This window comes from Dermacentor albipictus, chromosome 9, assembly GCF_038994185.2.
Source record: "Dermacentor albipictus isolate Rhodes 1998 colony chromosome 9, USDA_Dalb.pri_finalv2, whole genome shotgun sequence".
Taxonomy (NCBI): Eukaryota; Metazoa; Arthropoda; class Arachnida; order Ixodida; family Ixodidae; genus Dermacentor; species Dermacentor albipictus.
The window spans coordinates 87,337,010-87,358,275 of record NC_091829.1 but is presented as its reverse complement, the minus strand read 5'-3'; the positions used below and the strand labels follow the sequence as shown (position 1 = coordinate 87,358,275).

At 46.9% G+C, this 21,266-nt stretch overlaps 1 protein-coding gene across 2 annotated transcripts in view; it reads right to left on the bottom strand.

Moving 5' to 3' along the window:
• Rrp40 (exosome complex component Rrp40) overlaps window positions 1–21,266 on the bottom strand; it is a 79,881-nt gene that overhangs the window by 14,232 nt on the left and 44,383 nt on the right. Inside the window, exons 1-3 of one of the 2 annotated variants that reach the window (XM_070524960.1) lie at window positions 8,633–8,922; window positions 2,751–2,900; window positions 2,066–2,220 (exon numbers count right to left, since the gene is read on the bottom strand). In XM_070524960.1, coding sequence (XP_070381061.1) covers window positions 2,066–2,220; window positions 2,751–2,900; window positions 8,633–8,812 — 485 coding nt within the window. In that variant the 5' untranslated portion in view covers window positions 8,813–8,922. Of the gene's footprint in view, window positions 1–2,065; window positions 2,221–2,750; window positions 2,901–8,632; window positions 8,923–21,266 lie in introns of those variants that run through there. The other variant, XM_070524961.1, reaches the window with a different exon arrangement.

The following is a 21,266-nucleotide window of genomic DNA, read 5'->3' as shown; positions in this document are numbered from 1 at the left end:
AAACTATACTTGTATTTACATATTTATTTACATATTTATGTAATGAGGCTGCAAAGACCTTCCAGTACACATCACAATGATAACAGATTATCAGCAGTTTGAAACTGCCATTTAGAATTCTTACTAACATGTCACCGAAAATTCTTGTACTCATAGAATTGGTGCACCTGCCATGCGAAGTTACCAGCACTTTTTGCAAACAGTGCCGCCTGGCATAAGAAGCAGATGACAGCCCGAAGGAGAAATTTAGGGTGCTTGGCACAACTGGCATGTTCTGCATTGGTTTTAAAGCTTTTACAATCAAAGAGTGATTGTTCGAACATATAAAAGTTAAAAATGCTGTTGCCAGCACAAGTGACAGCAAGTCTGTGACATTAATGTACACGAATGAGATGAAGAAGAATATAGCATCCAATAAAACATTCAGCATTCTAAAGACAAACAAGCATAACCTACCATGCCACGAAGTGCACTTGCAGAGTGTGACATGTCCTACATTTTCATAGGGTGCAAATTCTTGACCGTGGTTCTCAAACACGCTGTGACAATGCTGCCGGACTGCCAGAACCAAAATCGGCAAAGCTTAATCATATCTCCGATTTCTCTCCATGTCTACGCATTCACAGAACCCACAGTGAAATTCAGACTCCTATGACAAGCTGCAATGGCTGGCCAAAAGTAGAATGCAACAAATACTATCAATTCATATTAGCACCGAAAACAAGAAGATGGCTGCTACTCCAGATAAAACTGGACTAGAGGAGATTACCATAAACATGCAGCGAAATATGAGTTTGCTGTTGGTGCTTGCGGAAGCCAAGAAGATGGAGAAGCTCGCAGTGTAAGTAGGCGATGGACATTTTATTCTCTTTGGAGGACAAACCAGGACCAGGATAATGTAATGATTCCATTCGAATTCTTATCTTTTCACAATCTGTCTGTGATCATAACGGCACTCTGCCTGTGAGACCAGAATTAGCCGGGCATGAGTTGTTAATAATAAGAAAGGAATGAAACTTAGTGAAAGAAGTCATTATGTTATACCAGCCCTACATCAAGAAATCATTTGAATGTGTATAGCTTTGTCTGTACGTAATGATTATCCAACGCTTTCAGTGACTTGAGTCCACAAGGCCATATCAACAACCAATAAAGGTGTGGCACTAAAAACCCTCCTGTCATGTTTGAGTAGCTGCCCATGAATCCCATGACAAAGGGAGGTACATTCAGCCTTCAACATCAAAATGTGAGGCAAGAGTAAAAAAATGGCGATGGTCTCAGGACCATAACATGACAAGCCTGCTATCTGCTGACAGCAGTGTGACAGTCACATGTTGCAGGTTACAGAGGTGCCAAGAGAGTGCATCGCAAGTTTGAGTCGCACATAATTTCATGTTTCATTAATAGCACGAAAACCTACACAAGCCGAAAGAAAAATACAGAATGACTGTAAAGACACAGAAGTTTCTTCCACCCAGTAAGTTTTTGCATTACCGCTCCTTCAAGCAGGGGTCAGTATCAACTTGCCCAGTCTACTATTCTATGTAATTTCTTTTGGCTGTAACTCCAGGTTTGCAATCTAAAGTTTTCATCTACAGCATAATGAATATTCCCATCAAGTTCCTTCATTTTGTAAACTAATCAGTTGTGAAAATAGCAGCATTTAAATGTTAAAGCTGCAAAGTTACTCATAAAGTATACATTTTCAATGACCATGGCAGAATACATTGATCACATTGTGCACCAAGCACTACTGGTTAGAAACGCTGTCTGCTTCACAAGCCCCAGACTGAATTCCTGCCTTTGGTGCGGTCCTGTCTGCTGTGCTGACTAGTGCCAAGCGACAGTTACATGGCCCCTACAACCCGACCCTCATGCAATGTCTCCCAATGGCACCCTTGAACAAAGATAATATTTCTCACAGCAACATTGTATATGATTGATACTCCTATATTATATCATGAAAAATGGCCGTTCAATATAGTACATAGAATGCAAGAAGACCAGGCAACACAGAATATGCTTAGAGGAACCAGGCATAAAAAGGTTTTCGAAAATGACTAACTTATTGATAAGGTTGATAGGGACTTTGATGAGGAAACCAGTGGGGCTGCGAAGGACGCCAAGGATGCCTTTCTTCCCGTAACTGTCCACGCAGACCAACTCTGGCTCCATGCCTCTGTTGGCCATCAGCACTTGGGCCATGACAATGTCACCAACCTGGTTCAGTGAAAAGCAAGCAAACAAATAAAAATGCAGGCACAATGGTCAGACAAGCTGGCTTGGGTACACATGAAAGCCATATCAGCTTCAGCAGAGTGGGCTTTACCTGACTAGAGTCAACTACACTGCATGATCTAGAAAGTGATCAAATGCAACTGCTTTAATCTAAACTTTGATTTAATGAAACCCACTTTTACAAAGTTTTCTACTTTGTAGAATTTCGACATCCCGACATACATCCACAGAGCCCAATGTGTTGGAAATCTTGAATCAGTGAAGTGAACTCAATGTCTCGCCCAATAGATGACTTTAGAGATGGCTGTGGCAACAAGAACATTATGGGATCTTGGAGGGCAAGTTTTGATTTTGGAGACCGTGTGCTGCGTAGCTAGATACTCAGGCCTCTTGCACTTTCACCATTTAAAGGCTCGGAAAACAGCACGCTCTGATTGGTCTCTGCAGGTGGCGTAGCTCCGAGCGCTTGGACATGGCAAAGCTTCCGAACAAGGACGACCTTAGCCACTTACCTCCACGTCAGGCCTATTTCTCTTTGTGGCCCCCTCAAAGGCGAACACGGACAGGGTAGCTGGCTCACTGGAGCCGATGTTTACTCGGACATTTTCGCCTCCCTTGGCTGTGACGACTCCAATGACGCAGTCACCCTTTGCGGGAATATACTGAAAAAAAGATTAATTAATTTAAAATAATAGGACATGCTGAGAGCTTGACCAAACAGATAAAATGCATTTAAGCACTGAATGTCTCAGCCATCCCTTTGATTATTGTGACTTCAGGCGAAAATGATTACATGTACTGCATTTGCTAGGAGACAGGCCGGACTCAACTGCGTGCTGATGGCCAAAAAGTAAAAAGACCAGAAAAGAAACAAAAAAAAAGAAAATTATGCAGACCCTGTGCACTCTGGGAATCTAAGTTATGCGAGGCGCTTTGCTGGTAGCTGGCTATAGAGCATCAGTTGAGGAGTTTTATATAACGTTATCAGCAGGACTCACGCATTTATGTAAGGTGAGCAACTGCATGATGTGAGTGTGCATGTGATGATAGCAGCAAGATGACAACACTAACAACGATAGCATGATGACCGATTTATTTTTTTTTACTCCAGCAAAGAAACATTACAGCATGTTTAATTTATGACCAGGGCTGATCCCAAAGGCGGTACAGTGCAACACACTGTCTCTGAAAACCCTAGCTGCCTGGAGGGAAGAATGGGAGAAACTGGCATGCTCCTACTCCTGATGCACGGCGAGGACAGCGGTAAGCTCGTGGTCAAATGTAAAGCGGCGAGCACACACATCCTCTCCCTAGTGCTATGCGACGTGATACATGTGCCTATTGCCTCATAGAGCTAGTTGGAGTTGGCACGAGAAAAGTATGCATGTGACTGTCGCATAATGGTTAGACCACCGGGCTGTTGTGCTGGGAGACTTGAGGTTTGATCCCATCCTCAGACAGTAATATTTTTTTTTATTGAGGAGGCCTGAAACAATGTCAGATAGGAACCTACCGCAAAGTAGCTTGAACGAATCAAAGAATGATTTGCATTAAACTATAAAGTTCCACTCAATAGAGAGCTTAAAGCAGCACCAACACATATTTACAAAGTTGTTGAAGCTTTAGCACTCGCTGCACATGGAACACCAATTGCAACAAAATTTTGCTTATGCTAAACTTGTTATAAGCAGCAATCCTGGCAAAGCTGCAGGGCTGGTAATTGTATAGTTTTCTTGTCGGTAGCCTTTAAACAGCACCTAAGCAGATAACGCATGCACCTAGTGGTTTTTGTGACGAAAGTCCCAGCACGTCACCTCTGGGATTTTTCCACGAGGTAACTTATCTCGGAGGTCATGCCAAGAAACCACGCGTTTTAGGACATACAACACTTCCGGCAAGCAGTAACGGCGGCATTCTTTCAATTTAGGTATCAAAAACGGCTATACTTGAAGCTTTTTGTGATGCTTCCAATCATGTTTCAAACGTCAAATTTCGCATGGAGGCGTCTCTGCATTTACACTATCCCAAATAGGGCTCTTTCATGTAGCCCAAAACTTTGTTGGAGCTGACCTCTAGAGGATGACACTTGGCAAGAAATGAAGGTTGGGAAAAACTCATATACTAATTAATACATTAAAAGTAGGTTTGAAAAGTACAACCTGGTGTCAATGACACCATGATGTCATGACATAGAATTTGCCAATATTGAACAGCAATATGGCTAGGTACAATGACAGTGCCCATAAAAAAAATAAATAAAGAGTGTTGAACACCATTTTTTGGCTACACTCTTGTGCAGCAGCTACAGCAATCATAGGACCAGAGTGAGCCTCTGTATCATGATGCAACATTCCCAATCTGTCAACTGTGGTTCCCTGAATATGTGAGACAAATAGAATTTTGCTGCATGCAGCAGAAGGCCAGCAGTCTCAAATAATGGATAGATAGCTTGCTCATGTGGTTTTCGAGGCCCTTGCATGCTTTCCTGCCTCGTGATGTCACATCCCATTACCGCAGACAGACACCAAACCCAATGAGAGATCAATTATGACCATAAATTACAAGGAACAGCCTGCGCATGTCACGCACACTTTTCCAGATCTTCCATACACACGGACGACTTTCCGTGGCAATGAAGGGAAAGCTACGGAGGCAAAGCGGGTACATGTAAGAGTGCTCATGAAAGAAGTCCCACATCCTCATCTGTATTAGCTATGGCTGGGCAAGAAAAAACAACCCTGTTATTTATAACAATATACGACAAGATAGACCACTGAGTGTTTAATCTGACATATTGTAAAACCATCACATGTGGAACCTACACTTATCCAGCATCTCTTTTGGGAAACCAATAGTGCCGTTAAATGCTGCTGGACTACTTGAGACACTAACCTATATGCAGGAAACTCTGTCCTAGTAGCTTTCCTTTCATTGCCAAAGAAGGTTGCCTGCTACTACAAAAAACGAAATTAGTAGTTAATGCATCCCACCCACCCTTCACCTCTCCTCTGTCACTCTCAGGTGCCTTTGTCTAATGCCAGCTTCATATGTTACCCTAAAAGCATCAGGGAAAGAAAAAGTAAGTAGCAATATAAAGTGCATTACTTTCGACATCGTCACAACTAAGAGGAACTAATAAGTGGGGGGGGGGGGGGAGAATTGGGAAACAACGCACTCTAATCTCACTACATATTAGGTATACTACAAACCTTTCTTCAGGAACATATTCCTTGAAAGACGCTGTGCTCGTTCCAGTGCATTGCCCAGTTTCAAGGAAAGTTGTTTCAGAACAATTTTAGGAAAATATGAGTAATATAATAACAACATAAAGTCCAAGAGCACTTCTTCCCAACCTTGTAGACACACACAATGTATGAATGTGTGTTGCTTAGTGGCGCGAGGAGCCAGGAATGGCCAAAGAGTGCCATGCCAGTGTTAGTGATTTCGCAGTGGAATGACGAGTTCTATGAAGTTGATGTGATGTGGCTGTAAAGGGACCTAAAAATAGTCGCTGTAAAGTGCATAAAACCTACGTGTAATAAGATTATGGTGATAACTAATGAAGTGTACTATGAGCCTTAAAGTGCACTGTGAAAAAATGATATGATATACAAAACATGTCAGATGCAAAAATTGGCTACAGTACTACTGCCCCACCAGAGCCCTTGAAACACAAGGGCTTGGAGGCATGTGCTATACTAGTATCACAGCAGCATCCTCTGAAGAGAGCAAGCACTAAGAATGTATGGGGCTAATAACATGTAAGACCACATCTTCATACACAATGTAGTTGACAATATTGGTGGTTATAACCATCAAACGGCACTTGCTATGATGACAGAATACATTGTTTTATTGAAAGTTGGAAAGCTAGCAAACTCTTTTTTGTGTTGATGAAGCCACAAAATGGTGAATTGGAACACGATGCCAATAAACACCAATCGAGGCATGGATCTTGTCGCGCTCTGTTACCGCACAGAAATGACACCTACCTCTCCAAGAAGACACTTAAGCAAGTACTGTCACCTAAATATCTACCTAGAGAGATACACTTATGCTAGCTAGGACCTCAGGCAAACACTTATTAGGTTACAGCATCAGAGCACTTTAAACAATTCCCTATAATGCTTGTTTCTACGAGCAGTTCTGTTTCGTAGGAGGCGGATGCATCATGGTGTCACGATACACAGGCTTGCTCTGTTCATGTGATTGCTGAAGTTGCCCCTCACATAAAGAAAAAATGTTTGTGGAACTCCTCCTTAGTATTAAGTTCTTTAAATGAGCAAAACCATCATGCCTAGTCTTATTGCTATATTACATCAGAAGAAGAAGAAGAAGAAGAAGAAACTTTAATAAAGAATAGTCCGGCAGTGCTTGCTGTGGTGACCTCAGGTGACGGCTCGAAGTCCTTGGACTCGAGCGGCATCTTCGGCTTGCCGGACGGCCCAGAGCTGGTCTGCCAGCTCTGAACTTCTGATAGCCGCCTCCCAGCGGCGGCGACGCCTACGGAGAAGGTCCCCGGCGGCTCCCGCATCCGGGGCGGCGTCGGGAAGAACGGAGCTCGAGCCTTCTCCCACCCTGGCAACGGCCGCGATTATGGACGCGTCACCAACGGAGCTGGTCTGATTGCCGTTGTTGCCGGCACACTCCCAGAGCATGTGTCGCAGCGTTGCTCTCTGTCCGCATGTTTTACACGCGTCTGTTGAATATAAACGCGGATAGCAGTGGTGTAAGATAGCGGGGCTAGGGTAGGTGTGTGTTTGGAGCAAGCGTAACGTTACGGCCTCGTTCCTGTTCAATTTGTCGTGCGGTGGCGGGAATGTGCGTCTTTCGAGTCTGTAGTGTTGGGTGAGGTCTCTGAACGTGGTTAGGCGATCGCCCCACGCCCAGTGTGCTTCTTGTTGTGTTTCTGTTGTAGTGTCCCGATCCGGCAGATCCGATGCCCCGCTCTCGGGGGCGGAGGCGGCCACATAATCAGCGGCGGCTCGGCGTGTGAGACCTCGAGCCGTGGTGTGGGCCGCCTCGTTGCCCGCGAGCGGAACATCGGTATGTGCCGGGGTCAACAAATTTTGCTCTGTGTCACAGTGTTAAGATACAGCCGATGATACAAGGGTGGCCTTTTGAGACCAACTTTTGTATAAAATTAAAATATCCCCTAAGTGTTTCCAAACATTCATAGTAGTTAAGTATCATCTTTCTACATGCAAGAAGTGTGTGGTACAGTTTCTACAACACTAAATATTTCTAAATATACAAACCACTGGGGTTGCCTTTTAATATATGCAGATTTTTTTTTCAATTATTCAACATATTTCTGTCTCTTTCTCTCCTAAACATATGTGCCAGTAATCCTCGAAAGAGACAAATCAGAGCACGGTAGGGATCACGAAAGCAAATTCAGCACAACCTAAGGACATGCAGTGCTTCAGCAATGGGTAGACGACAGTCACCAAACGCAGGTGATCCCAAACATGTATAAAGGCAACGCACAAGGCTGAGTATCCTTGACCATGAGACCATGTGAAATTGGGCCAGTTGATAACGATCCACTGCGAGGAGCACCACTTATAAGACAGGAACAGAAAACAAAGGACGACAAAAATATCGATGTTCAGACTTTATATTTCAGTATGTGTCTTGAGACCTCCCAGCATTGGGTAACTTTGTTCTTTTAGATGGCCTAAGTTCTAGATTGACGCTGTTGGTTTAATCATTCTCTTCCGTTCCTTGTCTTCCATGGTGCTGCTGATGAGCCGTCTGCTTGTCTCGCTGGCCAAAATGTCCTAGATAACATGATTTCAATGTTCAGCGAAGGGGTTGTTTATCAGCTACATACTTAACAGTTAATTAAATTACAATTACTCAATCCCTTTATTTGTTACTTCAATATCAATACTCCCTCTCCCCACCCCCCCACCCCACACACACACGCAATGAAAACGGAGGCGGGGGGGTAACGCGGAAACCTTAATTTTACCTGCACTTTAACATTTCCCGCTATACAGCTGCTTGAGTGACACGGAAACAGGCGAAAACCGGCTCAAGAACCGAGCTGATCCGAAAACCCAACCATACGCAAACATTTAGCCAATGTCATGAACGCTGCGACATACAGCTGCTCGTAATAAGATGTCCGAATTCGAATGCGCATTATTCGTTTGAGGTCTGATAACGTTACGCTTTATCAAGCGGCGGCATCGTTTTTAACACACGTCTTTGTACACGTTATGGCGCACAGTTTGAAGTTCGGGTTCGGCATGTCGGCCTTCTGTGATCGCCGCCCGATTGTGCCGTGTTCCCAACGGGTCCTCTGCGCAGGTGCGCAGTAGTGCAAAACAATGCGTCGGCGTTGCAGCACACTTTTACCGCGGGCTCGCCAAAAACAAGTCGTTACCCTTTTCTGGTGTCCTTCGACCCAGAAAGTGTTGGGACGCCGATGCTTGAGAATGCCGGCGCGAGTGGCGACGATGCGCTCTCCTTCCTTCCGCAGCCCGGGCCCAACGATGCATTTCTTCTCATCGGTAACACTAACGTCCACGACGTCACCGGGTAGAACTAACTTGTTCAAAGACATTTTGCGACAGACGAAGCTAAACAACAGCACATGCTTTGCGAGAAAGGCACGCACATGAAACAACACGCCAACTTGCGGATTGCCTTTTTGATTTTTTACGGATTCTCTTGGCTTCGCGAACTACTACGACCGGGGCAAAGACTAATTTCGTTTTCGAATATGCGGTGTGCAAAACTAGTTATACATGCGAGAGCCCCCCTCGACTGTATGCTCGACAAGGATAAAAATTTACATGGAAAAGCAAATAAGCGTGACTTACCTGACTACCAACAACACCAGTGGCACGCGCTTGTCTCTCTTCTTTTTTTTTTTTGCACTACCTGCTCGGACAGAAGTAGAATGTCACGGGCGGGTGTCGGCCTTTCGTGCTTTTGAGGCGGTTGTAATGCGCGGTCAAATGCGCAAGAAACACGTACAATCTCACAGACAGTACACGCCTACGCAACTGCGCTGCCTGTCTGCTCTTTCATTTGCTCCAGCGAGAGGCGCTTCTCAGCAGCATCCGGAAACAGACTGGAAGGGGACGCGGCCATTAAATTACACCCGAAAAATAACAGCACAATCTTTCCAAGGCAGTGACGAGGTTATACTTGAGGAAAAAAAGAGCATGAAAGAGAACCAGTTGGAAAAGGGAGCTGCTGCTGACAAATTTCAATCGGAAGAAAGCCGAAGAGAAAATTCCAGAGCGCTAGACGAGGTTCCTGTTAGGCTGATTAATAAACAATGTCCAAAACTTAAGATAGCACTGTTGAAAGCAATAGAAAAAAAGGTTTGAATGATTTAATAACAGACAGTTGGCGACAAAGCAGAATGAATTTAATTTATAAAGGTAAGGGGGAGAAATTCACTCATGTAGACCATTGACCATTACTTCGGTAATAAGCTGGTTAGCAATGCTGGCAATTAAATTAAAGCTGAAGGCATGGGCAGAGAATAATGACCTTTTGGTAGAACTTCAGAATGGCTCCAGAATAGGTAGGCGTCTGGATGATAACTTATTTGTCCTTACTCAGTGCATTGAAATAACCAGAGTAGAAATGAAACCGTTATATGTGGCCTTTTTAGACATTACAGGAGCGTATGACAACGTAGACCGCAACATTTTGTGGCATATTCTGGAAGGTAAAGGCTTGGAGGATAATTGTATACAGCTTTTGAGAAACATTTACCTAGAAAATAGCGTTTGAATTCAATGGGAAGGGATGAGGAGCGAGAAAAAGGTTGATGTGAACAGGAGACTGAGGCAGGGGTGCCCTTTATCCACACTGCTGTTTATGATGTACATGGTGAGTATGGAAAGGGCGCTAGAGGACTGTAATATCGGGTTTAATTCCCCATACAAACAGGCGGGTACTGTAGCAGAGAAGCAGCTTCCATGTTTGTTTTATGCGGAAGACGTTGTGTTGCTATGTATAGCTAAGAAGCAAAGTCATATGCAACGTCTGGCTAATATCTGTGGACAGGAAGGCGAGAATTTAGTTCTGTAACTTAGCATTAAAAAATCACGTGTTACATGGTATTTAATGAAAACAGTGATCAGACAGTGTCAATACAGGAGAAGGAAATACCTCGCGTAAAATAATATAAATACGCATATGTATTTAATAGATATATGGAAACGCATGAAAAAAAATAACAGCAAAGGCGAAGAGAAATGCGGCCATAATGAAACGCAGATCGCTATAGAGATACAATAGATATGATGTACTCCTGGGTATGTGGAAATGTGTAAGTTCCAGGACTTACATTTGGAAATGCGGTTATTTGCATGCACTCAGAGGTACAACCAGGACTGGATGGCAGCGAAAGGTCAATGGGACGCCTCGCATTGGACGCTCACGGGAAGACTACAAATGAAGCTGTGCAGGCTGATATGGGCTGGACAAGTTTTGAAGTCAGGACAGCTTAGAGTAAAATTGACTATAAAGAACGACTGAGGAATATGGAAGAACGTAAATGGGCTGGAAGAGTTTTGAGGTATTTGTGCAGTAAAACCATTGATTCACAGTGGAGAAAAAGAACTAGGAAGCTTACCAGCAAGTATGCGGCCTGTAGGGTGGACAACACAACAACAAAGAACGTCATGCGCGAAGTCAGATAGGCTGTAATAATCTCATTAGTGGCGGCAATGAAAAAGAAACCTGCCATGAGTAACTACTTAAGAGGAAAAAAACTAAATCAGGAAAGAAACCATTTATGATAACTCAAAGGGAAGCTCATTACTTTTCGAAGCGAGATCAGGATGCCTTAGAACACGCACCTATAAAGCGATATATAAGAAGGAAGAAGAAGCATGTGCTTACTGCAGTAAAGCTGGGGAAACAGTAGAATGGAATGAAAAAACTTTATTTCTCTATATCTCAGAGAAATTGGCGGTGGGCCGGTGTCTTCATGTTTTGAGTCCTGGCCGCTTCACAAGGTCGGCGCCCCCATTCCAGGGCACCGCTGAGTCTTGCTGCCTCGCAGGCGTGCTGCACAATTGCCCGTTGGGCTGCGAGCTCGCTGCTGGTGAGCAGACCCTCCCATTGTTCCGCACTTGGGTTATTTACTTTATGGAATGCGAAATTACGCTTGCATTCCCACGTGATGTGGTATAACGTGGGGGTTGTTCCACACCACGGACATGTATCCCTGTACTGGGTAGGGAACATTTTGTGTAATGTGTGCAGGTTGAAGAACGTACCTGCTTGCAGTCTGCGCCAGCTTACTGCCTCATGTTGTGTGAGCGATGTGTGTGGTGGGGGGTATTTAAGTCTCCTTCCTCTGTAGTGGTTAAGTATTTCTGCATACGTCGGCTCGACCGTTAAGGGGGCCTCTAGGGTTTCCGACTGCCCTGCTCGGTGCGTGAGTTCGCGAACTAGGTGGTCCACCCTTGAGTTGCCCTCTATACCGGTGTGTGCCGGTATCCAGAAGATCCTATGCTTTATCTTTTTGTTAGGAGGCTCTGCTTTGAGGAGGATTCTCAGTGCTTCCTCACTAACTTTGCCTTGTGTGTAGTTCCTGCATGTTGCTTTGGAGTCCGTTAGAATTATCAGAGATTTGTTCCTGCGGTAACCTTCAGCCGCTGCTAGAGCTACGGCGACTTCCTCCCCCTCCGTTACAGTGCAGTTTCTCGGGGTCACGCAGCTAATTGGTTCTCCCGTGTGGTTTACCACTGCTGCCGCGACTCTAAACATTCTAGTGTTGCGGTCCCATGGGTATACGGCCGCGTCTGTGTATACGGTGTTTTCTAGTGCGGCTAGGTTTCGTTCCACGAAATCTGCTCGTGCCTGCCTTCTGGCGGCGTGGAGATTCGGGTCCATGTTCCTCGGTAGGGGGCTAACCTCCAGTGTCTGGCGAACGCTGTCTGGGATGCTAGCAGCCCGATCCTCTATTCCGTCTGTGTTATGCCCTATTCTTTTTAGGAGCTTGCGGCCGGTGGCAGTCCGTTGGAGCCTGGCGATCTGTGCAACGAGCTGCGCTTCCGCGAGTTCTCAGACGGAAACAGTGGAGGATGTTTTATTAGTATGTGAAGATATCTGCCCAGCGGTCAATTTAGGAAGTACTAGCTGGCCTCCTTGAAGCTCTTGGGTTCACCGAAAGCATGGGTAATGTAAACATCTCCACAATAGATATTAGTAAGAGGCGATTAGAAGTTTGGTGGAAGAAAAGTAGGGAAACAACGAACAACGGAGGCGTACAAAAACAATGTTCCCAATAGGCACCGAGCGCGCCTTCATGCGGCGGCGCCACGAATGTAATGGCATGTAACGGCTAGGCCGGACACAGCAGGCGCTGCCGCCAGCTACGTCGATTCAACATGTTCGGTGGCTTAATTCTTTCTGCTTTGCGTTGCCGAAATACCACGTGACACCAGATCTGATCAAACATGTGTTTTCGGGTGCACGAACAGTTCCTGAAACATGACTGAAGCTGTTTAGGCCGTTAACTTCAATCGTTTTTCATCGCCGCTTCACCAGACGGAACGGCGGAAGGACTGGACAAGCGTGGTCTGTAGGCAACAGTACGTACAGTGCTCAGCGATTGAGACGCGCTACTCGAACTACGTGGGCGCCGGCGCTGTTTGCACTGGCTGTATGCGCCGGGGACGCCGAGCTGATGCATCGTGGTATACAGCGAGAGCCTTTGTGACGCATTGTGACTGCATTTGGTCCCACGGCGATCACATAGAGCTCATCTGTGGCACAGAACGAAAAAAAAAAAATAGAGATGGTGGCAGCCGCGCGCTCCGAATATTGCGTTTCAATTACTTAGCACTGTACGTTTCCGACGCTATTTTGCCATAGTCTAGTAGTTCTAACATTAATAAAGGAGCCATTCATGCGCAAGAGCTTCCTTCGCGTCCCATGGAAATTGCCTATCTTCGCCTCCGCAGCTGTAAAGGCTCTGAAGATTCGGATACGAAGGCGAACACCCAGATTTGCAGTCGCCATTTTGCCGTCGTATCCGTATATCAGAGGTGCGATCTTGTACGCGTTCCAAAATAGAACGGAGGCGGTTCGTCCTTTACGTCACGAAATAGGCGGTATGTTCCGTTCCGTTCGTCCGATAGCAGACGACACGGAATGATTGATAGCAGATATCACGCCGGAATTGACGTCATGGCGTTCGGCACGGTTAAAATTGACGAATCGTATTTGGCTTGGTGGAACGAACCGCCTCCGTTCTATTTTGGAACGCGTACAAGATCGCACCCCTGTACTCCTTTTAGGGTATGTTTTCCTTCCTCGCGCTTCCAAACTCTAGTTGCGTCCGGTACGTGACTGTCTGCTGTGCATCGACCGCGAACGCACCGGTGTGTTCACACTCGCCGCCACTGGCGGCTCTCGTCGCGCTACGCTGCGTGAAATGGACCATGGCTGAAGATTGGGCTAGTTTCTAAGACATTAAGAATGACGAAGTATCGCAAAGATTTAAATAAATACAAGGAGCAGCGAACGGGAACTTACCGACACACGTGCGAGTGGCGAAGGAGCTCAAGAAATTAAAAAGGGAGACCTATACGCTTCCGTTTTTTGTCCATAATTTTAGAGTGCAGCTCCTAGGCGCCCGTTCCTGCGTTGACCGTCGGCCTCAGCGTAACCGAGCGAATGAGCAGAGCGAAGGATGAAAGAGCGAACGCGGACCGCAGCGGGGCATGAAAGACGGTGTTAGCGAAGCGAGCGCGAGAAGGAAAGCGGACGAAGAGGGTATGGCGAGCGCGAGAGAAGAAAAGCGTGGTGCCGCGCAAGGCGGGCTCTGCGGCGGCGACCGCTACGAGATGGCGCCAGAGTAGCGCGTCGTCGTCTGTTCGCCGATGGCATGCGGAGAGCGCGTCGACCCATACCATATACGGAAACAAAGCACTGCGTGAGCAGGGGTCTGTCTGCGGCTGTGAATCGCGCCCACCCTTCACCCACGCTCTGCGTCTCGCGATCTTTCGATTAGCGAGGCAGTCGCGCCACACTTCGCTGCGTTTGCAGTGGGCCACACGAGACAGATTGTCCTCGCCAGCCAATACACCGAGAAATGAAAACGCATATAGATTTCGCATTAGGGAGTATCGTAACGGTCGGCGAATTTTTTACTCCTGAAAGAAACGATACAACCTGGGCCGAACCCGAAGGTGGTACAATGTCTCGCAGCATCTTCGTAGCGTTCATATACGAGGAAAGGACTGGGGTGAGTGCCTACACCAAAAGCGGGGGTGCGCGGTCTAACACAGCGTTCCAAAGCGTTACCTGCCACGAGACGAGAATGGGACAAACTGACACGCTCCCGATCTTAACACAAGGAAGAACGTAATTGATTCAATAGTGACCAAATGCTAGCTAGAGCGTACACAAGTGCTTTAGCTCGTGCTATGTGGGACGCGACATGTTTGTGCCAGTCGTGTCAAAGAAGTGTAATGCAGTCGAACGCCTATTGGCGGCGAGGAATTACGGAGTCGCCATTGTTAGATATGGCGCCGTTTCCTGAGGCTACTTCGAGTTCCCCAAACCACTTCGAATCGCAGCACAGCTAATTGAGGAATGCAGAAGCAGGGGTGCCACATTCCCGAGGCAGGACACTTGCAAACAAGTTCGTACGCCGCCGGGATTAGAAGGGGCTCTCGGACAATGGAACCCAATCGTCACCCTTCTTCGCCTTTGAAGAAATTTGCTACCGCTGCGGGGCCGTAGCACCGGGAGCAGGTGGGCACTCGGACAATGGAGCTTGAGCACCCCCCCATTCTCCGCCTTGGAAGAAGCGCATTGCAAGTCTGCGAGGCAAGACCGCAGAGAGCCGCCGGGTGTGACACCGCGACACGGACGCCAACGATTGGCCGAAAATGGCGTCATCTGAGCGGACTCTCCCATTGGTCGAACATGACGCGACTTCCAGTCCTCGAAGGGTTTAAAAGAAGCATTCCAGAGAGATCAGAGCATTCCCTGATTCTCTGATTCACCTCTCTCGAACTTCTTGCCGCGGGCCGCAGCATCCGAGTTGCTGCCGGCCCGTAATGACTGTACGACTGTTACTTGAGTCTCACCTCTCTGTATATAATGTAAAATAAATACTCCCAAGTTTGGTTTTCATCCCGACGTCCGTCCCTCAACCCCTACACCATCTAGCGGAAGCGCCTCGCTGGCATAGTATGAGGGATCACGCGGCGCGCTCCTCATAGGTTTTGCTGTCAGCGCTCACTGAAAACACCACGCGCGAGCTCTCCTGGACATTTCTGTAAGTACTTTCGAAACGAGAGAATTTTTTTACTGTCTAAATAATAATCTTGGGCAAACTGAAAGCACACAATCGTTTAAAGACGCTACCTCTTTACCGAATACGCACAGTGAATGCCACTGCATGCGCGCGGTCGCCGCGATGGAGTCTCCGGAACCGGCTTCTTGCGTGAAAGGTAGGTAAACGCTGAGAGCAAGCTATGTGAAATATGTTCTTATAGCGTTTGTATAACTAAATGGAGCGTAATAGAACGAAGCCTCAATGCAGCGATCGCGTAGATTCGCAGCGACTGACTGCGCGTCTGCATGCTTATCCGCGCACTGTTTCGCATTCTCCGCGCGCGCGTTTTCGCACCTTGCCATGAGCTTTAGGCCGCAGAATATGAGCAGTTGACAGCATACAAGCAACCACTGTTGCGTGGGTGCTATCAGAGCTGTTAAAAAATAACTTCACTGTAGAATTCGACGCCTACGGGGACTGTGATGTGCCGTCGCGACGATTCAATCTTTTTTTTCTTCTAAATTCTTTGACCTTTCAATATTATTTCTGGAGTTGCATCGCACTGTACGTTTATCGGTGTTCTCAGCGTGCCATTTCCCGCTGCTCCTTTTTTGTAATCTAGTGCATTAATTCATAACACAAACATAACCATATGCCATGCTTTCTTTAAATGTGCTTCTTAGCGTTGCTTTCCACTCCACTCAACTCATCATCATCTATAGCATCGACAAGTTTATAGACCAAACCGTCATGACATTAGTCGGGCAGCGGACTCGGGCGAGCGTCTCAGTGCGCGTTTTCAGAACATCGCAGACCGGGCGCCGCAGCAGAAATCTTCCTCGCGTCTGTGCTTGCTACATACCCGAGTTGTAGCATGACTGTTTGCCGGTTTTATGTTGTGCGAGCCAAGCTTCACGCAGCTTCTTGTCCTGCGGCTACGTGTGAATAAGGCTGACACCGGCCGCCGTTACGTGCGTTCGGCCCTGCGGCACCGAGCAGTAGCCTACCATGTTGCGCGCCTCCAAAGGCAGCCACTACTTATTGTAGTGCTTTCAAGCGTTGTAAAGGAGGCACTCGAAGCGGGAAAATTTCGCCACTAAATGAGGACCGCAGCGTACGAGGGAATTTAAACTGGTTTTCAGCTCGCTTCGGCACTCCCGAAGCAGCCGACGCGGCCGCTATGTCCACGTGATTTCTCCTAGCACGTCACGCCGACGGTGGCGCCAGCTTTTCCAGTGGTGGAGCTCGAGGCCAATATGACGAAGAGCTTGGGGCATGCGAAATCCTTCGTTATACAGGTCACTGCATTGTAAAGGTCGGGACGCGCACAGGTAAAAACGGAAAAGTTCATTCCGTTCAATAAAGCGGTGCTCGACTGCAGCTGGCATCAGCTTGAGAGAAGCGCGAGTATGGCTGTGTTTAGAAAAAGTTTATTTCGACAAGAGACGACACGAACCTGAGTCATAACCACGGCACAATTCCACTCGGACGATAACACGTAACAAATGAAGCCAACACAAACGTGATGAAGTGCTATTGGTGTCCAATAATATAAGCGCAAGCCTACGTGGTATCCCTCCGAACCACTGCAGTTACTATGGTAATCTTTGCAGTCTTCACGCAAATACTTCGTCATTGTATCATTAACGAGAAAATCAGAACACTCTTCGTGCACCGCTTCGGTAGCAGCGAAAGCCTCTTAGCTCAATATCTCACATGCAAAGCCCTTGAAAAGCATAGACGCGATGTTGAAGGTCATATTTGGCAAGAACGCGCTTTTTGAGAGTCTAAAAAAATATTGCACGACGTCGACGCCGACCCTCATTTGCCAGGAAAATCGCACTACGTGATCGTCACCGTGTAGCTGTGATGTCGTGATACTTGAAGTGACCCAAGTCATTGCCCAAGCTGATGTCAAAGAGGTTCATTGAAGAGCGACAGATGCCCATTGGCTCTTGGGTCAGTGGCGCACACACAGCGGCCGCATGATACATACCAAATGGTATCATAAGAAGCCAACAAACAGTGACACCAAGGACAACATAGGGGAAATTACTTACACTTACTAAACGAATTTAAAAAAATGATAAATTAATGGAAATGAAAGTGGATAAGAAAACAACTTGCCGCAGCTAGGTGGGAAACGATCGCACGTCTTCGCATAACGCGTGCGATGCTCCACCAATTGAGCTACCGCGGTGTCGTTTTGCCCCGCCCGTATTTATGTTTACTACAAGAACCCTGGGAGTGATAGCCAGCACCCTCACTCACAAACCATGGCAGCGGATGTGGAACATCCTTTCTTCCGCAGGCGTCACGAGTACGTGATCTTTTCTGGGTGAAGGTGAAAGGTTTTCTGGGTGAAATCCACGCATGCTACGTGAAGGCATCAGTGTTGCCGGATTCGGGTCTCTCGCTTAGCCACCTTTTTACTCGTTTATACGCAATGGTATGCATTTTATACAGTTTTCATACATCGTCGGTGAATTCTTTTTGTGGGCTCTTCGCCTACTTACGTGATTGAGTACGCGACGATGTTAACGTGCACAGCAAGACAACATGTGGAATATAAACGCTGGAGCTCCACCTCCTAGCTTACCGCGCCGAGCTCTGATGGCAGGGTGCATTTGTATCGCAATTCGCACTAGTTTTCAACTTTATATAGTACATGGTGCCATGAAAGTTGCCTGTCTCGTACAAGTACCTTTCTCAAAAGCAGACACACGAAAATGCGTCTTGCGGTACGTCAGGCCTTAAAACCCGCAGTGCGAAATCACTGGAAGCACCGTGATCGCCTTGGTCCCGTCGTCTGCTTCACTTCACGTCGTCTGCTTTGACTTCTGCCGTTTGCGGCGCTGTTCGCAAGCAGTTCGCCCGGTTTAGGGGTTTAGAAAGTTTGGTAATGGAAATTATTCGCGTTCTTTTTTTTTATAGCCAAGCGGTCTATGGCTAGGATCTAGAAAAAAGAATGTGTCCCCGAGATGTTGACAAAAACAAATCGTCATGCGGGCCGATCCTGATCATAGTGCAGAAAGGGTCCAAGCTCAAATAAGACGGCAGCCGTATAAGTGTGACGCACCATGCTGGGCTGCACGTCAGATGTTGTCGAGCTCCTCCAGCCGCCTACAGACCAACGACACCGCGGTCGTGAAACTGTAGCTGTGCCCGTCGAGCGACTGAAACCGGACTATTACCCGCCAGCATTGCCCTTTCCCTGGGTCACCAGGATGGCTCCTTCTTTCAGCGGGAATCAGTGATTGTAGACAGAATTGGTGAGAAGTGACTCTCGGCTTGGTCGTTGACTAAGCCGCTCTCGTAACTCATTTGTTCGCGGTATAAATCGCGCCTATAGAACATAAAAAAAAGGATGCTGACAATATATACGTATTCGAGCAAGCCCGCCTTGAAAAAAGAATGACATTAAAGGCGCACGACAGCTATTTATGCAGCTGTAATGCACCTCAAAGCGGGAACGCTGCTTAAACAAGTGGCAAACAACATTAACAAAGAGTTACCGGGGTGCAGTATGACAATATAATAATTTACGTCACAGACTTTCGGGAAAAACTTCAGTTAGAGAAATCTCTCCACTATACACGGTCACTATTATAATATCCAGCGATTATAGGCGCGCCGTACGAGAAGGTGTGATGACACGCACTGCAATAGAGAATTGCAGAATTTTCGCACGCGCGACCCGAAAACGCATCCGTTAAGGTACCGTCGTCAGCCGCATGCTGAGAGATCCATTGGAAATGCACTTTCAGAAAGTGCAGTAACATGGGTACGATAACTTGCCCGCCACGCTGGCGTAGTGGCTGTCGCGTTACGCTGCTAAGCATGAGGTCGCGGGATGGAATCCCGGCCGCGGCGGCCGCATTTCCACCGAGGCGAATGCAAGAACACCCGTGGATTGGTTGTAGGTTATACCCTAGCACCCCAGCCCATTCTTATTCTTTTGAAATAATCAGAAGAATAAGAATGGGCTGAGGTGCGTTTGGCAGGCATTCTCAGATCATGAACAGCAGGTGACCTTTATACCTCAAGAGAAAAGTTTATAACAGCTGTGCCTTACCACTACTCACGTACGGGGCAGAAACCTGGAGGCTTACGAAAAGGGTTCTACTGAAATTGAGGACGACGCAACGAGCTGTGGAAAGAAGAATGATGGGTGTAACGTTAATGGGTAAGAAAAGAGCAGATTGAGTGAGGGAACAAAGGCGAGTTAATGACACCTTAGTTGAAAGAAAGAAAAAGAAATGGGCATGGACAGGGCATGTAATGAGAAGGGAAGATAACCGATGGTCATTAAGGGTTACGGACTGGACTCCAAGAGAAGGGAAGCGTAGCAGGGGGCGGCAGAAAGTTAGGTGGGCGGATGAGATTGAGAAGTTTGCAGGGACAACATGGCCACAATTAGCACATGACCGGGGTAGTTGGAGAAGTATAGGAGAGGCCTTTGCCCTGCAGTGGGCGTAACCAGGCTGATGATGATGATGATACCCTAGCAGGTCTAAATGAATCCTGAGTCATCCGTTACGTCGTTTTTGTCCTAATCCCCGCGTGTTTTTGGCAGGTGAGCCCCCAGAAGCTTTGTGTTATGATTATCTATGAACATGAAGCCATGAACGTGACATTTTATAATCGCATATATGAATTGCCGTTTTCTTATTTATTTGTTTCTTCAACGCCAAAGATCTCGCCTTCGAAACCAGATCTTGAGCCGAGGAGTGAAAGGCTATCGTTGGTTGCATGGCGTCTCAACCGCCGACGCACAGGTCCGGCAGTGACCCGCAGCGTTGTTTGAACCGCCCAATCAGACGCTCTAGCCGTTTACAGGAGGTAACTTTTGTTTTCTTCAAAAGCGAAAAGCACTGCCTGCCTTGACAGGATTTTTTTCTTATCTAATTAACTGACAAGAGGTGAGGAGGGCGCAAAAGTGGGGAGGGTTTCGATGGGGCCGTACTAGCACAGTGAAAGCAGATAACCTGATGAGGAGGGCGGTGCCGGCGTCTGCGATTGGTCTGCTTCTCCTTGCTTAGCTTGCGGTGGCTGGTTGAAAAACGAGGTGCCGTGCAACGGAAGGTTAAAAATTCCGCCAGTACGGATCCTCAGCGTATATAAGAGTTGGAAGAGCGATGGCGTACACGTGCCAAAAGTATTCGATAACGTTATATCGCCAAATAATTTTTACAGCGAAGCTGTTAGCCTCTAGTTGGTCGGGATTTTTCGTGGGCTCGTTCCGCGGTCACCAAAAGCAGTACCGCCACCTAGCGGCTGCGGCCACTCAGACAGACCTCAATCAAAAGCTGGGAAAGGGGCTGTGTCTTTGAGTTTCCGCGTAAGAGAATGACGTATTCTCGTATGTTAGAATTACAAAACTAGGCTTCCATGCCTGAAGCTTGTGTGTAAGTTGTACTTTACAAATTTTCTTGCGCAATTTGCTTTGAAAAATTCAATTACTTCAATAAGGTACTTGCGCTTGGCGGAGGGCCTAGAATAATGAGGATATGTGCTGCACTTCCGCCACACACGTGCGTGCGCGCGTGACGTACGTCGCTTGTGGTGGTGGTGCTTGTCTAACGCCGGCAACAGCTTCGTTGTACGTCCACTTTCGTGGGGTAGAATAGAGGCCGATCGAATATGTTATTGCTATAGCAATTATATGGACACTCCAGGCGCATTTCTGCCGTCGCCGTGAGGTCCCGTATGTTATACACAAATAAATCCATTTTCCTAGGCAGCTCGGAGA